The sequence below is a fragment of the Pieris napi genome, chromosome 13 (genome assembly GCF_905475465.1).
Source record: "Pieris napi chromosome 13, ilPieNapi1.2, whole genome shotgun sequence".
NCBI classification, from domain to species: Eukaryota; Metazoa; Arthropoda; class Insecta; order Lepidoptera; family Pieridae; genus Pieris; species Pieris napi.
In genome coordinates this window covers 9189630-9209641 of record NC_062246.1, presented here as the reverse complement: position 1 = coordinate 9209641, position 20012 = coordinate 9189630, and the positions used below count along the sequence as shown (strand labels likewise).

At 31.7% G+C, this 20012-nt stretch overlaps 3 protein-coding genes across 3 annotated transcripts; 2 read left to right on the top strand and 1 right to left on the bottom strand.

Annotated features, from left to right (window-relative positions):
- Nucleotides 1–1824: 1824 nt before the first annotated feature.
- On the top strand, nt 1825–6508 carry LOC125055389 (kanadaptin). Its single transcript, XM_047657837.1, has 10 exons — nt 1825–2270; nt 2418–2550; nt 2636–2828; nt 3620–3797; nt 3870–4041; nt 4227–4375; nt 4786–4955; nt 5347–5517; nt 5800–5945; nt 6068–6508. Exons 1-10 carry the CDS (start codon nt 2006–2008, stop codon nt 6420–6422), a joined length of 1932 nt encoding a protein of 643 aa, XP_047513793.1. The 5' UTR covers nt 1825–2005; the 3' UTR covers nt 6423–6508.
- A 206-nt stretch (nt 6509–6714) lies between these two features.
- Nucleotides 6715–7167, bottom strand: LOC125055173 (U6 snRNA-associated Sm-like protein LSm2). Its single transcript, XM_047657462.1, has one exon. The coding sequence runs from the start codon at nt 7072–7074 to the stop codon at nt 6787–6789; it is 288 nt and encodes a 95-aa protein (XP_047513418.1). The 5' UTR covers nt 7075–7167; the 3' UTR covers nt 6715–6786.
- Nucleotides 7168–7649: 482 nt separating this feature from the next.
- On the top strand, nt 7650–19936 carry LOC125055370 (protein suppressor of forked). Its single transcript, XM_047657808.1, has 18 exons — nt 7650–7860; nt 7943–8134; nt 8408–8440; nt 9521–9618; nt 10072–10225; nt 10391–10484; nt 10778–10917; nt 11893–12084; nt 12694–12831; nt 15063–15205; nt 15921–16078; nt 16575–16741; nt 17272–17379; nt 17644–17732; nt 17881–17981; nt 18743–18877; nt 19164–19270; nt 19385–19936. Exons 1-18 carry the CDS (start codon nt 7837–7839, stop codon nt 19487–19489), a joined length of 2178 nt encoding a protein of 725 aa, XP_047513764.1. The 5' UTR covers nt 7650–7836; the 3' UTR covers nt 19490–19936.
- The last annotated feature ends 76 nt before the right edge of the window (nt 19937–20012 follow it).

Sequence of the window (20012 nt, the reverse complement as noted above, 5' to 3'; positions counted from 1 at the left end):
GCTGTATGTTGTTAGGGTGACTGCGATTGGAGTCTATAGTGCTCACGCCAACGCCAAATTTAGAATAAATTATTATATATTGATTTTTTTATATTTTATGTTTGTTGCAAATTTAAAAAAAAATTAAGGGTCATTATTTGGGTATTGTGATGTATCGAAAGTAAGAAATCGTATACTAGGTACGTTAGACATCTGTGTTAAATAAGTAATTGTGTTCTGTGGGTAGGTTGGGTAGGTATAGTCCTTTTCATGAAAGAAGTCCCCCAGACGCGGCGCTGCAATCGCATGACGTAATGTTGCCATTTATGAGTAAAAAATTTACCTATTTTATTTACATTTAGCAGATGTAATTTATCAAATATTATTATTTTCTGTATACTTCGATGAAACAATATTTCTGTTATGTAAAAAGTATATTTTTATTTACTTATATTAGCGGTGTTCTACTTACAGGGAAAAGATGAGAAAATAGGGTAAAGAAAAGCAATACAATTTTATATTCAGAGTTTTATTGCATAATTGTTGGGTTACAAATTTTTTCGAAGTACACGCCGCCTTCTTAGTTATACCTTCGTTAGTAATTCTTGTTACAGTTTTCTCTGACACACCTGCAATTAAACTATGAACAATTAAAAATAATAGTAACTTTAAATTCATAATGCTTATGTAATATGTAATATATGTTTTAATTTCAGTTACCTAGTTTCATCACTTTATGTATTTATTTAATTTTGTCGCAAAAACGAATTTATATCATAAAAGTCCCATCAATACAGCATAAAACTATTAAATGGCAACTCTAAAAAGTACCTGTTATGGCGGCAACTCTCTTCCAAACATTGTTTAGTGGTATTAAAACACCTTGATTCTTATGTTCCGCTTCACAGAACTCTTTCACCTTTAATATCATTTCTCGAGCCGAACTTTTTACAACTTTTGGCATTGTAATCAATCTTTAAATTGCACTAAGCTAGTTAAAAATTCACAAAAATCTACCACAACAAACGAACTTGATAATATCGACGAATGACAACATTGCCGACCTGTCAAAATTAGTTCCAAAAATCACCGCGGGACTTCTTTCATGAAAAGCACTATATAGTGTGTTAAATGATATAAAGGTGAAAGAGTTCTGTGAAGCGGAACATAAGAATCAAGGTGTTTTAATACCACTAAACAATGTTCGGAAGCGAGTTGGCGCCATAACGGGTACTTTTTAGAGTTATCATTTAATAATTTTTTGCTGTATTGATGGGACTTTATGATATAAATTCGTTTTTGCGACAAAATTGAATAAATACATAACGTGATGAAACTAGGTAACTGAAATTAAAACATATACTTATTACATAATCATTATAAACTTAATTTAATTGCAGGTGTGTCAGAGAAAACTGTAACAAGAATTACAAACGAAGGTATAATAGTGGCGTGTACTTCGAAAAAAATTGTAACCCAACAATTATGCAATAAAACTCTGAATAAAAAATTGTATTGCTTTTCTTTACCCTATTTTCTCATCTTTTCCCTGTAAGTAGGTAGAACACCGCTAATATAATTAAATAAAAATATACTTTTTACATAACAGAAATATTGTTTCATCGAAGTATGCAGAAAATAATATTTGATAAATTACATCTGCTAAATGTAAATAAAACAGGTAATTTTTTTACTCATAAATGGCAACATTACGTTATGCGATTGCAGCGCCGCGTCTAGGGGACTTCTTTCATGAAAAGGACTATATATATGGATGTCTAGATACCCTTACCAGGCCAAACTCTCCAAAAAAAAAAACTTTCGATGAAATATACAGATGACATTTGTGTTATTTATCATTAAAATAAGCAATAAGCATTCTAATACTAATAAGTAATAACTAATATGTTTACAAATATTATAGGCTCAGGATTTAGTTAAATATTATATGATTATACATGTATTATTAATCATAAGTTGTTGCCGTTGTAGTTGAGAACGTTTTGACTTCTATAAATCCGTGGTAATGGAAGAGACCAATGACAAAAATTCTCACCCTGAGAATGTAGAATTTAAAAAGCCGGTCCTTATAGGGCGTATTGGTAAGGTGCCTAAGAAAATAAAATCTGATGCTGAAAAACTATCACAGCAAGTAGATATTTCTAACGAAGAAAATGATTCAAAAGCTAGTGAATCGGTAAAAAGTCATTTGCCGCCAGCCGTTCTGTTAAAAGAATTGTCAACTCCAATTCCTTACAAGGAGCCTAAATGGTCTGGGATTTGCCCTGATGGTGAGTGTATATAAATATTGCCACAATACCATACCTATATGCTGTTTTTTTAAATAGAAGACACTCTTGCCATTATAATAATTTGGCATGTTTATTCAGTTCATGGCTATGACCATTAAACTACAGATATCTGTATTCATGTTTTAGGAACAGAATATGCACTGGAAGTGTTGAAATCAGGTATGATTGTGGAGAAAGTAGAATTAACGAATAAACCTTACTATGTGTTTGGGAGACTTGCAAACTCTGATGTTGTGTTGGCACATCCTACCATATCCAGGTGAAGTCACATGCTTCATATAAATATTATAATTAATTTAATCCTGAATCTTAGTTATAAAAGTGTAAGTCATTTAATTTCACAGACATCATTCAATCCTTCAATATAAAGCACTTGCTGATGAAAATGAACAGGCATCTGGATGGTATTTATATGACCTGGGCAGTACACATGGTACATTCCTAAATAGAGAGAAATTGAAACACAAACATTACACTAGGGTGCGTGTTGGACATCAGATCAAATTTGGAAGTAGTACTAGGACCTATATTTTATTGGTTAGTTTAACTAATGCTACTATTTTTATTTAATACATTAATTTTTTACTTATTATTTATTTGTTGCTTTTTATAAGCTTTTTTTTAAATTCAGGCACACTAATAGTTACTGCTAGCACAGCAAACTGAGTTCTCTTCTCATTAGTGTCATCCTCAGACTGAAATGATTGTATTTTATAGTAAGTTATATTAGTTTCTTTGTAATATTAACTGTGTAATGTGTATGTTTTCATACTTTTCTACTCCTCTTTGATGTTATGTCTTATATACCACAGGACTTGATCAGCAGTACCCTGAAACTTCTATAGATTTATTAACTTAATTACACACATAATACATATAGTAATAAAACCAAATGTAGTTTCAATGCAATATTATAAAATTATTGTTATTAATGTGCACTTTTTATTTTTCATGTATCCTTTTTACTAGTTTAGTTTTGACTTAATAACTACATGTATTATGTATTTTTCCTTACCTAATACCTTCTTGCTTACCTTATCTAATTTTATTTCCACTGTGGTTGCCTGGAAGAGATCGCTCAAAAGCGATAAGGCCGCCAGTTGCTCTCCTTTTCATTTAATTATTTTCAATTTTTATTATGTTAATGCAACAAAGTGTTAATAAATAAATAAATTATAGATTTAAAAATTATGTACTATAACTGGCAGCCTTATCACTTATAGCAATCTTTTAGGCCAAACAATATTTGCCAGTTATACAAGACCTGTTGACTCCTGACCTACCTGTAGTACCTGCTCATACTTTATTGTAATATTATTGTTTCATAGGGACCAGACTATGACTGCGAAGGTGAATCAGAATTAACAGTGACAGAAATCAAACGTAGAGCAGAACAGATGAAGATAGAAAGAGACCGAATGATACAAGAGGCAAAGGAGCAAAGAGAGAGAGAACGATTGGAGGAAGAAAAGAGAAAAGAAGAACAGGGAATTGATTGGGGAATGGGTATGTTATTATTAATATGTGTATTTCTTTAATTAAGACATATTACTCAATATTGCAATATTTCTCAAATAGGTGAAGATGCAGATGAAACATCGGATTTGGCAGATAACCCATATGCAGTGACGACCAATGAAGAATTATATTTAGATGACCCAAAGAAAACACTTCGAGGTTATTTTGAGAGGGAAGGTCATGAGTTAAATTATGATTGTGAAGAAAGAGGGGTTGGTCAGTTTATTTGTAGGTATGTAAGAAATATTACTTTTCTAAAGGACTTTATTTACCAATAAATTGGAATTAGACCACAGCTATTAAATATGACCATATTTAATAGCTGTGCATATTGCTAGTGATAAAAATAATTATTTAAATTTTTTTAATGTGGTTTTTAAAGTTAAGCTCTGATATTATATCTTAATATAATTTCAGAGTTGAACTTCCAATAGATGATCCACATGGTAGACCAGTGAAGGCAGAAGTAATACACCGTGGCAAAAAGAAAGAAGCAGTGGTTGCTTGTGCGTTGGAAGCCTGCAGGATACTTGATAGGGCTGGACTATTAAGACAAGCAAAGCATGGTAAATACCAATCTTTTCATAGCAAATACCTGGCTAACATAATTTTTGTTTGTTTGTTTCCTTTTGTACATTTTCGAAGCTTTTTGTAGTAAAATGTATTATGTATTCTATCTCTGGCTGTATTTTCAGTGTAACTGTTTGTTATTATATATGATTTATGTTTCCTGTAGGATTACGAAATAAATAAATAAATAAACATTAAAAAACATTTCTTGCAATAATGCATAGAGTAAATAAACAAAATTAAATTATTTGTAATTACATGGACTTAATCTTATTTTTTGCAATGCGAGTGTTTTTAATGGACATGGAAAATGAAAACTCAATAAAAATACTTGGTTACAACATACCAAGTCTTTGCCAAAGTTCATATTGACTTAGGAAATTAATGTCAAAACCCATTCTTACAGAATCACGTCGAAGAAAACAACGGGACTGGAGTGCAGATGATTATTATGATTCAGATGAAGACACATTCTTAGACCGAACAGGCAGTGTAGAGAAAAAGAGACAGCAGCGTATGCGTAAACATGGAGTTGTACCAAGTGAGAATAAGACAGCACTAACATACGATCAGTTGGTAAGCATATATATATGTAGCTAACAACAGTATAAATCCTTTTGCTTACTACGTGTGCAAGAGTGGTTGCCTGGAAGAGATCGCTCGAAAGCGATAAGGCCGCCAGTGCTCTCCTTTTTATTTAATTATGTCAATTGTACTATATTTATGTGTATATAACGAAGTGTTAATAAATAAATATACCTAAAACAATGATCTAAAAAATATTTTCATTTAGCTGTATGTTTTAAATAATGATATATGTTTCTTATTTCAAACATGTAAATATTAATAATTTTTATATACAGTAGATAGCACAAGTCATACAAATTTTAATCAGAAAAAAAACTAAATAAGTGATATAATATTTTTATTTTTCTTAGCAGAAACTAATATTTTTTATTTTTGCCAGCTAAAACAAATATCAGAAATTGAGATGTCAATAGAAAATGAATCTAAATCACTTGAGAGCCTTCGATCAAACAACAAACAGGCAGCCAGTGATGACTCGGATGCATTGGATGAGTTCATGAAGACACTTCCTCAGAGTATGGCACACAAGGCTGATATTTCTGCTGCAAAGGTGAGTAATTCAACAAGGCAACATGATAGATAACACTTTTTTATTTTTTAAACATTAAGGTTTCTAAATTAGCAATGTTATTAAAAACATCAATGTTTAATAAGAGAACAAAGAACATTTGAAACCATAGGTGTTATCTCTACTTTGGGCTTTTCTTTATAAATATTAAACAGTATACATATTTATTTATTTATACTTTATTACCTTAATCAAAAACATACACATAACAAAAATAAAAAACAGGTTACAAAAGTTATAAGGCATAACATACCTACCTTACAGATGAACATACAAAAACTAAAATCCGAATTAGCAAAAACACAGCGGCTGGCAGATTTAGCTCGTCCTGCTCATATGCCTCCCATTATTAAGAAAGCTGAGAACACAACATTGGCAAAGCAGGCGAACTCAGTTCTTTACGGAAAGAGGTAATGATAAAATTGTTTTGTTTGCATAATTGATAATTCAAATATTACAACTATATAAATTATAGTTTAAATTACAAATAATTGGTTCTTAAACATTTTTTAACCATCATTTAACCTTACAGGATAAAGCTCAAGGAAGATCTCATTAAAAAAGTCAAAGTAAAACGAGAAAAAGAGCAAGTTGATCAAGAGTTTGTGGAAGAAATGGACTCTGATGAAGAAGAGAAAATTGAAAACAAAGATTCTATTGCACTTATCAAAATTGATGACCAAGACGAAGTTTCTAATAAAAGTAATAATCTTAAAGATTCTAAAGAATCTCAGCCTATTGAAACACAATTAACTATAGAAAGTACAGGTGATAAGACTAGAGTATTTGGCCCAATGCGGCCCCCAGAAAACTATGTTGTTCCAGAAAGTTATTTTGATCAAGAATCTGACAGAGATTTACCAGAGATTGAGGAAAAAAATGTGTAAATATATTTTTTTATGTTTAAAATTCAGTTTTATTTATTTAACAACAAGGTTTATAATATGTACACTAAATAAAAATGACATCTTCATCTGTTTTGATATATATAAAAAAATATGACTAAAGATAGGTCTGGTTGAAGATTACACAAAATGAAACTGTGAGTTTATAGATTTTACAGCTTGGAGCTTGCTGTCTGCTGATTCATTGATGTTATACATTATGATACAGAATATTTGATTTCTAATTATATTATTACTATTTATATACTTTATCGTTTGATGGAATAAAATTACATTTCTTAAATTACCTTTATTAAAATTTTAATCTTACGAGTAAATATTTACAGCGAGATTTCATAGGTTATGTTCATCTTGTTGATACTGTTGCTTCTTTCCTGGCCGCGTCTTGTAAAAGTTGGGTATCTACCTCATCTGCTGGTAGCTGCACATATCGAACTACAGATCCTCGGATAAAGCAATTCTTGACTGATAACATATGAGGATACTTATCGGGATCAATCACACTAATATCCGACAATTTTATGTTTAGATACTGGTCTACCGAATGCAATGTTCCGCAGATACTTAGATCATTCTTCAATTCTACAACTACGTCTTTTCCGACAAGAGACTTGAAAAAAGAGTAAAACAACATTTTGTATTAAGTCAACGTTAAATGTTAATAATAAAAGTGTAAAACAACAAAGCCGCTGGCGCTCTGTGTCCTGTGATATGCGAACAAAATGTATATTGTTTTGAGTCACAGACTAAACAGATTTTTTTTTTTTGGACTTTATGGCCTGGTATCTAGACCTTTAGGCCAACAGACTAAACAGAGATACTAATTAACCATAGATAACATTGCTTGAAATTTTTTTATACGAAATGTCTATCTATAGAGTATAGACTATCCAATTTAGCAACTTTATGGGTAAATATAACAATTTAGTTTTTTTAGGGTCTAGGCGTCAGAGATCAATTAAAATCATTTGAAAGAATTTAATAACAAATAATCGAATCTGTGTCATTTAAATCACTTAGTTTAATAGTTTAATTTTAAACAGGATTGATGTTTTATAGAAATAACAAATGTTATGTATGGTAAGGCCTCTACACCTATAGTCTATGGTTTACGGTAAGCGCCAAGTGGCTGTCATTCGTTACTGGTAACTGGTTGTCACTTGTCACAGAGTACCTTTGCAACTTCTAGTTCTATGCTGTTTTCCGAAGCCTCAGCCCTCAAGCCACTTATGCCACTGCCCACTACTCACTAGCCGTAGCCGTAGCCAGCAAACTCAAAAGAAGCTAGACAGCATGGTGGATAAATCGTCGTAAAAGATTGATTATTTTTGTTATTTTATTTGCTAGTAGTAGTGCATTATTATTTCACGACATATATTGACTGAAGCAATCAAGAATGTCGATAGATGAAGTGGAAATCGTAAGTTTAATTGAACCTTCTTAACCCATGTCCTAGCGACAATAACTAATAAGTTGTATTTGTAAATGTACATATCTTTTAGGATTGGGGTAATGAGCGTTTAAGCAGAGCTCAACGTGCTGTAGAAGCAAATACATATGATGTAGATTCCTGGTCTCTCCTAATACGGGAGGCTCAAACGCGACCTATCAACGAAGTTCGGACTGTGTATGAGAAACTTATTGCTGCCTTTCCGACGACTGGAAGATTTTGGAAAATCTATATAGAACAGGAGGTAATTAAATGATCCCATATTATTTTGGTTTCATACAACCTTTCAGTTTGTGTAATCTATAACATAATTGCTTTGAACATAAATTTACCATGTTTTAGAATTAAAATACCTTGGGCAGCATATTGTGGGTTGATTCTCAATTTAATTTTTTTATGCTTCCATAAGCTGTTACAATCAACAGTCCATAAATAAGTCAATAATAAAGATGTATTACCTACAACGATTATGTATTATGTTCATTTAATTTAACTTCATGTTGACTTATGGTTACAGATGAAAGCGAGAAACTTTGAAAAAGTAGAAAAGGTCAGTATGTTTTAAATTGTTAGTTATATATATAAAGTTTCCTATACACTGTGATATTAGAGCTTGTAAATAGTAATAAGATGAAATAAAGATTGTGATCTGTTTTTAAAACACATGTTTTCTTTATGGCTAGGGTAATGCGTGTTCAGACATGTTGGAGGTGATTTTTCAGGCATCTTGGTAAAAATACTTTCAAATTATTCTATATTCAAAAACCAAACAATAATACAGAAACATTTAAACCAAATTTCAGGAAAGCCTATGAAGGTCACTTTTGAAATGTATATCCCTTTCCTCTTAAATATACACTACCTTTTTTATATTTGCTAGATACATAATATTAATTACATCAAAGTATTTAAAAAATAAACTATAATATTAGTTCTACAGTGGAATATTAGTAAATTCTGAGTTTCTTAATTTGTCATACATCTGTATCTGTGGATTATAAATTCAAAGGACTGGTACATTTTTACCTTTTTTGTTATATTATTCAGGTGAGTTTTTTGACACTTTATTCTCTATTATAATTATCATATTTACTGTAATTGAGAAGATTTTATCTAGGAATAGATTATTATATTACTATAAGCCTAAATTGTCTCACATGTAATCTTATTTTTAAATTGACCCTGGTAAGCATAGAAATAAAAATACACTCAAAGTTTATTATCTGAGTTCATCACTAGTATAATTAACAGATTAGATTTAATAGGGTAGGAAGAAGTAGATAATTAATACTATTATGATATCTTTATTTTATATCCTGTGCAAAAAATTCAACTGATGCCGTACCCTATATGGAACTTTGATTTTTAGAGTAATAAATGCAGGAAACCAGCAGGAACCAACAATGTTGTCGTAAAGTCTATATAGAAAGACAAATCCATAAGTCAGAGTTGCATGCTTAACATATTAGACCAACACTGCTGTATTATTATTATTTATTGATATTAATGCATTGAACTAAATATGAATTGTGATCTGAAATAAATAAATATCATTACTTACATTTGCACAAATTAGACTTTCTAAACGTCATTTCATAAAACAAAACATTTTTTTATAATTATTTCACAGCTGTTCCAGCGATGTCTTATGAAAATCCTAAACATTGAACTGTGGCGTTTGTATCTTAATTATGTTAAGGAAACAAAGTGTATGCTGCCCACTTACAAGTAAGTTGGCAATGCTGTTATGACAAAAGCAGTGATTTTTTTGCTTTGTTCCGCATTATTTACAGACCATAGATAAATTAATCACATATAAGTACATCTACTACTTCAAAAACAATACAGAATTAAATTTTGCTATGACTTGAGGTAATTGAAAGATTCACTTAGTGTTTATTCTACTAATTCCAAATTCTACCAATTTGCTACGAAATGTGAGGGAAATTCACCAATGCAAAGAACAGTGGTGTGAACTTGCCCTGTTTCGTTAAACTTCTATTAATTAATTTGTTGTCTCTACATAAAATTATTCTGCCCATATATGATATATAATATCATAGAATATATATAGTATGCACATCCTTAGGCAATTATTAATGCTATATACAAATTTATCAAAATTGGTTAGTTACCATAAAACAGTGGGTTAAGCATCAATATGACTTGTAACAATTTCAGAGAAAAAATGGCGCAGGCTTACGACTTCGCTTTGGACAAAATTGGCTTGGACATACACGCCTACCCAATATGGAATGACTATGTGACCTTTCTGAAGTCTGTTGATGCTGTAGGATCGTACGCTGAGAACCAAAAAATCTCGGCCGTTAGAAAGGTAGATTAGTACATTTTGTTATATATGTTTATGTATGTACGTATGTATACTAAAGACCGACTCTTTGGCTCAAGTTCGGCAAGTACTTGTGCATTTAATAAATGCAAGGTTTAATCAAAAATATCAGAAATGGTATCTTGAAACTGATATATATCTTGATTTCAGGTGTATCAAAGAGCTGTAATTACTCCGATTATTGGAATAGAGACTTTGTGGAAGGACTACATTGCCTTCGAACAAGGAATTAATACTATTATAGGTAAAGGAAAACTTATTACACCATTTGCGCTTTAACATAAGATTTTTTAAAGATTAATTTTATATATAGCCAGTAGATCAACTGTTTGCCATTTAACATTCTAGCAAAACTATCCATTATTTAATATACATATACAAAAAGGTGGAACATTCACTCTAGTAAAAAATATATAATGGCTAGTTAAAGATAATCTATAGGTATACCCTCTCAGAAATGTATCTGCTAAATGACTGACAGACTTAATATTATTAGAAATAAATAATTTTAAAAGTGAATTAAAATATAAATTATAGCGGAACGTATGGCAATGGAGCGGTCTAGGGAATATATGAATGCGCGTCGTGTGTCCAAAGAGCTAGAGACAGTTACTCGAGGTCTCAATAGGAACATGCCGGCCACACCACCCACGGCGGATAGAGAGGAGATGAAACAGGTAAACACTCTGTCCAGTTGAAGTTGGTGTGCGTGATAAATAATTAAATTATAGTAGTGCGAGGGTGATGGGCAAAAATAAACTGTTGCATTGTTTCCCTTTCCGTAATAATGTGAAAAAAATTTTTTTTTTAAGTTTTTTTTTTTACAACTGAATTATGAATCTAATATTATATCTAGTGGTATTTAATGGATAACATTTGCGAATCAATTTCAAGGGTGGCAACACAGATTGTCGCCTCTGGAATGCCAAGTTAAACTTGATAGATATAGTTTGGTCTGCTTTAAAAATTCTACGACTCACGAATTATTTTATCAATTATCGTTATTGCAAAGCCTTGTTTCATTAAGAGGCTCCACATACACACACACACAACAATATTTAAATCATTTTATGTTTAATAAGATCTGTTGTATCATAGACGTAACATATTTTCCTCAAAGTACATGCCTCGTATCTGTCTTACATTATTTATTCTTAATTTTCAAGCGTACATTTGGTAATGTCATAGTTGTTAATGAAAAGTACTCGCCTGGATGAACCTGATATTATCTTTCCTTAAGTTCCTATTTTTATTTTTTATTTTGGTAAAAGTATGGAATGGAAGTAAAATACATCATTTCCTGATATTATACAGTTGTCTGGAAAATAATTATTCTACTACTATAGTAGCAAGCCAACCAAATCTGTTCACTTATAAACGTTAATTAAAAAACATAAGTATCAATATTTACATAATTATACTGTCAGTGCCCTAATCAAGGGCGTAGAGCTAGCGAGGAGAACCGGCAAGAAACTCCCTGCTACTCTTTTTAATCGTCAAATTTTTGTTTACGAGATAATTGTAATAATTGGTAAGTTGAGAAAATCCGACGCTTTAGGGAGTTATACGTTAAAACGAGGGATGATAGTTGCGAGTTTAAACTGTTAATGGAATAATTGAATTTTGAGTTTTATTTACAAAATTTGTCATAGGTGGAACTATGGAAGAAATATATATCCTGGGAGCGTTCTAACCCTCTTCGTTATGAGGACACAGCATTAGTGGCACGATGGGTTATGTTTGCCATAGAACAATGTCTGTTGTGTCTGGCGCACCATCCTGATGTGTGGCATCAGGCTGCACAGTTCTTGGATCATTCTTCAAAGTTACTGACGGAGAAAGGGGTAAGTTTCTTAGGGGGTATTCTACTTTTTTTAAGGGTATAATACACGCCAAGGTCTCTCGAAAAAATTAAGGAATTTCTTTCCAAATGTATAATTAATTTTATTATTTGTATTTTTAAATTTTGTATTATTAAATGTATAATTATAATTATCTTATGGTTATTCCTATATTTATTCCTATATATTTAAAAAAATCATAAGTTCGCGTTTGTAACAATTTAAGATCTTTCTAATTAAGATAATCATGAAATTATTAATATTTTGACACGTTGCAGTGTAGTATTTTTTTTTTTACAAACAACGCAACCATGTCCTAACAGGTAACCCTAAATCAACGCGAATGCGTAACCAATAGAAATCTACACATGAAATAAAAAACAAAAATAATTAATTAGGAAAAACAACGTAAAAAGTTACATAATAATAAAAAAACTTAATACTGTAGCCACTAACAGATAATAGAAATTAAGTAATGTAAATTCGTTAACTAAAGTAATACAGCGAATCATATGTGCCCTTTATATATATATTTATTAGACTGGTGCACATGTTTACATGTAAAATCTCAATAAAAATCGTATCAGCTTTTAATTTATTATTTGTTCACAGGACTCAAACGCTGCTAAACTGTTCTCTGAGGAAGCTGCAGCGGTATACGAACGAGCGACGAGCGGTCCGCTCAAGCAATCGACGTTATTGCATTTCGCGCATGCTGACTATGAAGAAAGTCGGCTGCATTATAATAAGGTATTGTTATTCATAAATCATATATATATATATTAATTATATGCCGATTTCTACTTTTTTGTAGTTATTTATTTATTTTAATTTAGGTAGCCAACAGCTTTTATAAAAATTACAAAACCATTTGTATGTGTTAACCAAGAATTGCCATGAACGGCCTACCTGTAAAATATTATACTTATAAGTATAGGTGTACTGTGCGTACGTATGTGTTTGTGTGTGTGTGCGCATTTGTGAGAGCTAAATTATTGAGGAAATAACTCATGATACTGGGCACTAGTACTAAATAAAAATGTAAAGAGTTCTCCTCTGTCTAGGACATAAAACTTTACTTGAGATAGAAGGACGTGTAGTGGTAGGGGAGCCCACGATGCTAAATGGGGATTTACTCGAGCGTCGTAGAGACCTATTGGGATGCAAAGCTTAGATAAAAAGAAGAAAAAAATGTTATATGATAAATTCCTTTTCATCGGTGGGGGAAGCGGCTATAGATAGTTAAATATGTAAAAAAAAACTGTTGCATGGACATCCTCGAGCGCGTCAGATATTGATAGCATCTATGTCCTACGTATTTTTAATAATGTACGTATGTTAATCTGATCGTTTGCATGATGCGGGTGGTTGTATTTAAGGGTTGAAAATGAAAAAAAAAAAAATTTATCGAGCGCGTCAGATTTTCTAAGGGAGTGCACCAAAAAAAAGCTCTCATTCACTAATCTGACGATTTCGATGGGACGCAAACCCACGGCCATTTTCATAATATGCAAAAAAAAATAGCAATTTTGAAATACTCAAGCGCGTCAGATTAAGATATATGTGGTTCATCTTTATGTTCTAAACGTACTGTCTCATAATCTGACGATTATCTAGAGGGATTCGCCTGATCTGACAAAAAAAATTTAGAAAAACGATTCACCGAAAGGGCCATTCCTGCAACTTCCATTCCTGGGCGCTTAAAATTGATATTTTGAGCTCGCTGAGTTCAAAGAAATAACATGTCTATGCATTTGAGCTCTCCCAGCTCGAAAGTCTGATAGAATTTTCATAGAACACTATTTTTGGAATTTTCAAACCGCAATAACTTTTGAATGGATCAAGCAATTTTCACGCGGTTGGCGGCATTCGACGCAGTTTTATCATCATCATAAGTAATTTTGCAATTTTAATTGATAGAACCACAAATTTCGGAGTAATCCCGAAAAAACACTTTTTCGGGTTTCTTTCGTTCACGATATCTCTCGAACTAATCAACCGCTTTTGACGAGCTTGGTGGCGATCGACGTGGTTTTTCAAGCTCAAAGGCGGATTAGTTTTTGAAGTTGAACAATAAATAAACCACTTTAAAAAAAATATTTCTTATTTTTTAAAGATTTTTCAAAATTTCTCAAAATCTATCGGTCCGAATCGGTTCAAATTCACAGGAAATGTAATTTTGAGGGAAATATTTAGAACGCCGTTTAGTAGATTCCGATCGGTTAAAGGAAATGTAGACATCACGCAGCTGCACGCATTTAACTTTATCGACGATTTTTTGTTATTTCGGCTTGCGGAAATCGTCAGATTATATGTTTTTCATTATTCTTGAATTATTTCCTTCAAAATAAAAAAAAATTAGCTACGCTCGAGAATGTCGAGATGACGGTTTTTTTTTACAACTTTGTTGCCCTCCCCTTTTTTTCCGTCACTCTCAAATTGTCAGATTAGTGGAATATACACTTTTTAGGATGTAATTAACTCACCCTACCTTAATCTGACGCGCTCGGGAATTTCTGATGGTCAATTTTTTTTTACTAATCTGATCCTGTCTCCTTCACGGGCGGCCTTATATATGGGCCTCATATTTTGTGGAGGTACTTAATCGGGTACAAGGTATCCCCCTATATATTAATCTGTCGCGCTTTAGTAAATCCCGAAATCCCCTCTTGGGCTCCCCTACCATAGTAAGCAATGGTCCAGAAGAGTTCGTCTATCCTGTGTTATAATAAGAAAGTTACTAAGAAGAAAAAGAAGAAGAAACCCATAATTGGCTAACTACGGACATATCAGTGCGTATGTCCGTCACACGTAACAGAAGTTTGACTGATTTTAGCCATATCTGTCTTTTTACATTTACATTTTTTTCGCGTACCTCGGATGAGTGGGCACCGCACACATGAACTAAATGAAAAAAAAATTTCAATAAACTTGAAATAACAATAATGTAAACTTGATACTTATATTATACTTTTTTTAAGGTACACCAAGTGTACACCAGATACTTGGACATGGAAGACATCGAACCCACACTTGCCTATGTCCAGTACATGAAGTTCGCTCGAAGAGCTGAAGGGATCAAATCTGCTCGAACTGTGTTTAAAAGAGCGAGAGAGGATCCTAGGTAAGATTGTATTTAATTTTTTGATTCCAAACCCGGATTTAGGGGGAGCAACTGGGACTACACCTGGAGGGCCTCTACAAAAGAAACTTTTATAATAAAAGAATCCATATTTAGTTCCACAATTAACTATATATTGGAAAACTCGGTTGATTATTCATTTTATTTGGAAAATAATTTGATTTTTTTAAGTAATACTTCTTTAGGCGCGTTATGAAAAATTGATGAGAGTGAAATTTTACGATGCGCGCGCACCGTGACATAAAATTAACAAAATGAAGTTGCCCACGGAAGATGCTACGGCATTGAACATAATTTAAAAACAACATTCGAATAATAACAGAATTTATGTTACACCTAATGTAAGAGAATAATAATAAATATTTTTTTATTTAATTTTTCAAATGGAAACTGAACTGTATTGACTATGATGACTCCTTTTCCAGTCTTTGATTATTTAATTGTAATTAATTATTTGCATGCAATCAAAAACTATTTTTAATAATGCCAAAGAAGTATAACTTCTTACGCGCGTACATAAGTACACGCACCCTTTTTTTAAATTGCACCGAGGCCTCCAGACCTCTAAATCCGTTTTTAGTTGACTCGGTGGTAGCGCGATACTAAAAAGCTTATAGAATAACTTGATAAATGAACAACCAGTAATTTTTGAGGTTAAAATAAACAATTTTTTTAGTTTAAATATTATGCATTTCAGATCCCGCTACCATGTCTTCGTAGCAGCTGCGCTTATGGAGTACTATTGCTCAAAAGACAAGAATATCGCGTTCAGAATATTTGAACTGGGACTCAAGAAATTCTCTCATATACCCGAATATGTGCTGTGTTATATTGACTATTTATCGCATTTAAATGGTAAGTGTTTTCTATTATTTTGTTACGGGAAAGTGAATTTGAGCTAAATCTATTTTTATACTATATTTATTAAATGTAGTATTTTTGTATGTCTGTAACAAATATACTCAAAACTATATGACTCAATAAAAAAAATATTCATCCGATTGAAGGCTTAGTAAATTTGATTCCAAAATATTAAAAAGTCGCCCAGACGTCCAAAGCTAGATAGTGTAAAAAAATACAAGACAAAAATACGAATGTGCTCTAAATTAATATAATTAAAAGAAAAGTGAGTATTAAATACACGAAACAGTGAATGTATTGAAAATAAACTCGGTTTGAGCCAATAGATGGCGCGAGATGTACTAAATATTGACACTTATTTGATTTTTATTCAACTGAGATAAGTTGTATGAAAATACACAACAAATTCAATTATAGATTTAAATAATAAAATTATCATACTGTAATATGAACAAGTGAACTTTTGAATATTTTTTTTGTAAATTTTTAGAGGATAACAACACGCGTGTTCTATTCGAACGGGTTCTATCTTCGGGTAGTTTAAAGCCGGAGAGCTCAGTCGATATTTGGAATAAATTTTTAGAGTTTGAGTCGAATATTGGAGATTTAGTGAGCATTGTCAAAGTTGAGAAACGGAGACAGGCTGTGTTAGAAAAGGTATGTTTGAAAGAAATTCTTTTTGTGATATCTAAAAGCGAACAAACATTTGTACTAACTTGTAAAATTTTAAGTTTCCCTAATACTTAGATGGAAAAGGTCCTTAATCTTAACAAGTACTATCCTTGTTTCGTATATATTGCTTTAGCAAATAAAATTAGATGTAATTTTTAATGATCCCATGAAGAGATATTTATTAAATTATTTGAATTATGTATGTACTAAAATATGTTTTACGATTTGAGGCCATTTATTATCATGTTTATTTATTTTAAAGTGAATTTTATGGTGGCTGAGATGTCAAATTTCATTGTTGTGACAACCACAATCAGTGTTGCTAGCTTTTGATATATAATCATAGACATTTTGAAAATATTTTTTTAAATGTATATTTTATAAGTGAATATGTCAATAATAAATATAAAACGAATAAAATTACGGCTATAAATATAACTGTCTACAGAAGTAAATTTTTAATCTTCAACCATGTTAAAAATATCCTAAAAATACTATTATTTTTAATATTTCAGATAAAAGAATTTGAAGGCAAGGAGACAGCTCAGTTAGTGGACCGATACAAGTTCCTTGATCTCTATCCCTGTACGATTGCTGAGTTGAAATCAATTGGATATACTGAGGTAAAAAATATTGGTTATGTTAATTAAATTCAAAATGGCGGCGTGAATCCTTGTCTATTGCTGTTTATGCATTTAGAACGAAAACAACTAGATTTTTATTTCATTAGATTTTCGTGTGTTTAAGATATAATTAATTGTACAAGAGAAATCACAATGTCTTTGCTGTTTAATGTCTTAACAATTTTTCTTCTGGAAGAAAATCCATCATAAATACCTTAATGTTTCATGAAGGATGGACCATGTATTAATTAATATTTTTACTAGGTGGCAGCTATGTCAAACAGATCCTGGGCGCTAGGGGGCGCTTTGGCCGGAATATCACCAGAACTTGCCGCTGTGATTTTGGGACAAAAGTAAGATTTTTATTTACATATATAGAATAAAAGAAATATTAAAATTTTAATGATAAAATGATCGCCAACCTAACGAAAAAATTGAGATTTTGTGTTTATATTTAATTTAAAAATGGCGGATATAGATTATTATAACGAATGTTTTCAGAGACAATGACCCGAACAAGGACATAGCCCGACCCGACACAAATCAGATGATTCCATACAAACCTAAATCAAACCCACTGCCTGGGGAACACCCTATACCTGGTAATGTATTTTCTGTAAAAGTATAAGAACCATTTAACAAATCTATTCCCATATACCATTTACTAAACCTGGCAACCTAGTAAGGGAAAAAATTAAAAAAGAAATTTGATTGGTATAGTGCAAAAATTGCATAAACAAATCTTATAAAAATCAACCTTAATCTAAAATAATCCAATTTTTTTAAACAAAATAAACTTAGCTAGCTAATCTAGCTGAGCTAATCTCACAGATTCAGAAATACAAGAATTACAAAAGTGACGATTTAGTAGGATAGGATATTAAAGGTTTTAAAAGTAAGTTACTAAAAATATGTTCTTTGCAAGAATAATTACTTGCCTAATGCCTATTCTTAACTACTGTAATTAATTGAAAAAATTATTTATTCAAAAGTCAAAAAAGGTTACTGTAGCATTTTCAATATCTAAATAAGACTTAACAAGCTTATTCTGTGTCTTATAAGTTGGTTTATCAAATCTGTAAGAGTTAAAATTATTATATTTCTAAGTGAAGACCCTACGGTTTTTTACATAGCCTTCAGTTTTAGTAGCTATAGAGAATTTTCGCTGTTCCGTAATAAAAACCTAATTGCTAAATAAAACTAAATTTTTCAGTTTTTTCTGTCCATATAAAAACCTTTCTCAGGAAAGAATAAATTTAAAAAAATACTCGAATTGTTTCAGCGGTCTTCGAGCTTAGCAACATATTTTTCTTTGTATATATAGATATTCTTAGTACTAGGTCCTAACTCTTTGCTTTTCCAGGTGGGGCATTCCCCGTGCCTCCAGCAGCAGCTCACCTGTGCACCTTGATGCCTCCGCCATCTTCTTTCCGAGGTCCATTTGTGGCTGTGGACCGATTGATTTCACTCTTCAATAGGATATCCTTGCCCGATAGACGTAAGTATTACTACGAAGTTACTACTTCACACCCTTTTCCTTGACCAAACAAGGACCGGACCGTCTATGGTCCAAATATTTAGAGTAGGCTAGTTTTGCCCTCAAACATACTTGTCTATTATAGGAATAACGTTGAGAATGTAATAAAACCTAAATAAAGCTATCGCTTACATACGAAAACTTTTGTTCCTGCATTTGTTTGTACATTGGCATTGTAACCAATTTCAATGTTTAAATATAATTAAACTTGACAACAAATACCTATGTTCTAATAATCTTTGTCCAGCACCTGCGCCGACGCAGGAAAACGGATGTGACACGAAGCTGTTTGATCTAGCCCGATCAGTTCATTGGATTGTCGATGATGACGGCCTGACTACTGTTACAAATAAGGTAATTTTTTCATATTTAAATCGCTTTTTTAAATATTATATAGAAGACCGTCATTATTACGAATGGTAACATACATTTGTACAAATATACTAAAACATCTATCAACATAAACAGGCCCGAAGAAGAAAAGCCGGCGAAGATTCTGATGACGACGAGTTCGGAGTTGCGCCTCCTGTCAACGACATCTACCGCCAAAGACAACAGAAACGGGTTAAATAATGCAACACTGTAACTTTCAATGGCGAATCTGTTCTGCGGAAGTAAAATTGTATTTACATTTTCAGTTTCATCGATATCTTTGATTAATAAAACAAAATTAAAGGAATGTTATTTTCTTTAGCTATTACTTTAATATAAATTTATAATTTTATGCCTAATGTGTCAAGTGAAAACGGCTTTAAATAGGCCGATTCAGTATTTTATGAAAGGGTCTACTTTTCAATAAAAATAACATCTGGCGACGTCTATGATTCCTCAATATAATGTTAACTTGCAGTTAAATTATGACATAATTGATTTTAGCAGCCAAATTCACTTTTTGTATAGTTTACGTGTTCACGTCCGAGTCCATTGTTAGATTAAGGAATCTTCTCAGAAATATTGAAATTACCGTACTATAACTATAAAAAATGTGATTGTAAGGATTTAAATATATTTTATACTTAATGACGTGTTTTATTTTACAAAAATATAGTATTTCTGGTAACTAGGAGGGCAAATAAATTTTAATGATTGTCTTTAG

Bases quoted from the DNA above. Each gene is read 5' to 3' on its own strand.
- LOC125055389 (XM_047657837.1), top strand. From the start codon at position 2,006: ATGGAAGAGACCAATGACAAAAATTCTCACCCTGAGAATGTAGAATTT. The intron at 3,798-3,869 runs GTATGTTATTAT...TTTCTCAAATAG, and splicing joins GGGAATTGATTGGGGAATGG to GTGAAGATGCAGATGAAACA. The intron at 5,518-5,799 runs GTGAGTAATTCA...CCTACCTTACAG, and splicing joins CTGATATTTCTGCTGCAAAG to ATGAACATACAAAAACTAAA.
- LOC125055173 (XM_047657462.1), bottom strand. From the start codon at position 7,074: ATGTTGTTTTACTCTTTTTTCAAGTCTCTTGTCGGAAAAGACGTAGTT.
- LOC125055370 (XM_047657808.1), top strand. From the start codon at position 7,837: ATGTCGATAGATGAAGTGGAAATC. The intron at 16,742-17,271 runs GTATGTTTGAAA...TTAATATTTCAG, and splicing joins GACAGGCTGTGTTAGAAAAG to ATAAAAGAATTTGAAGGCAA. The intron at 17,380-17,643 runs GTAAAAAATATT...TATTTTTACTAG, and splicing joins AATCAATTGGATATACTGAG to GTGGCAGCTATGTCAAACAG.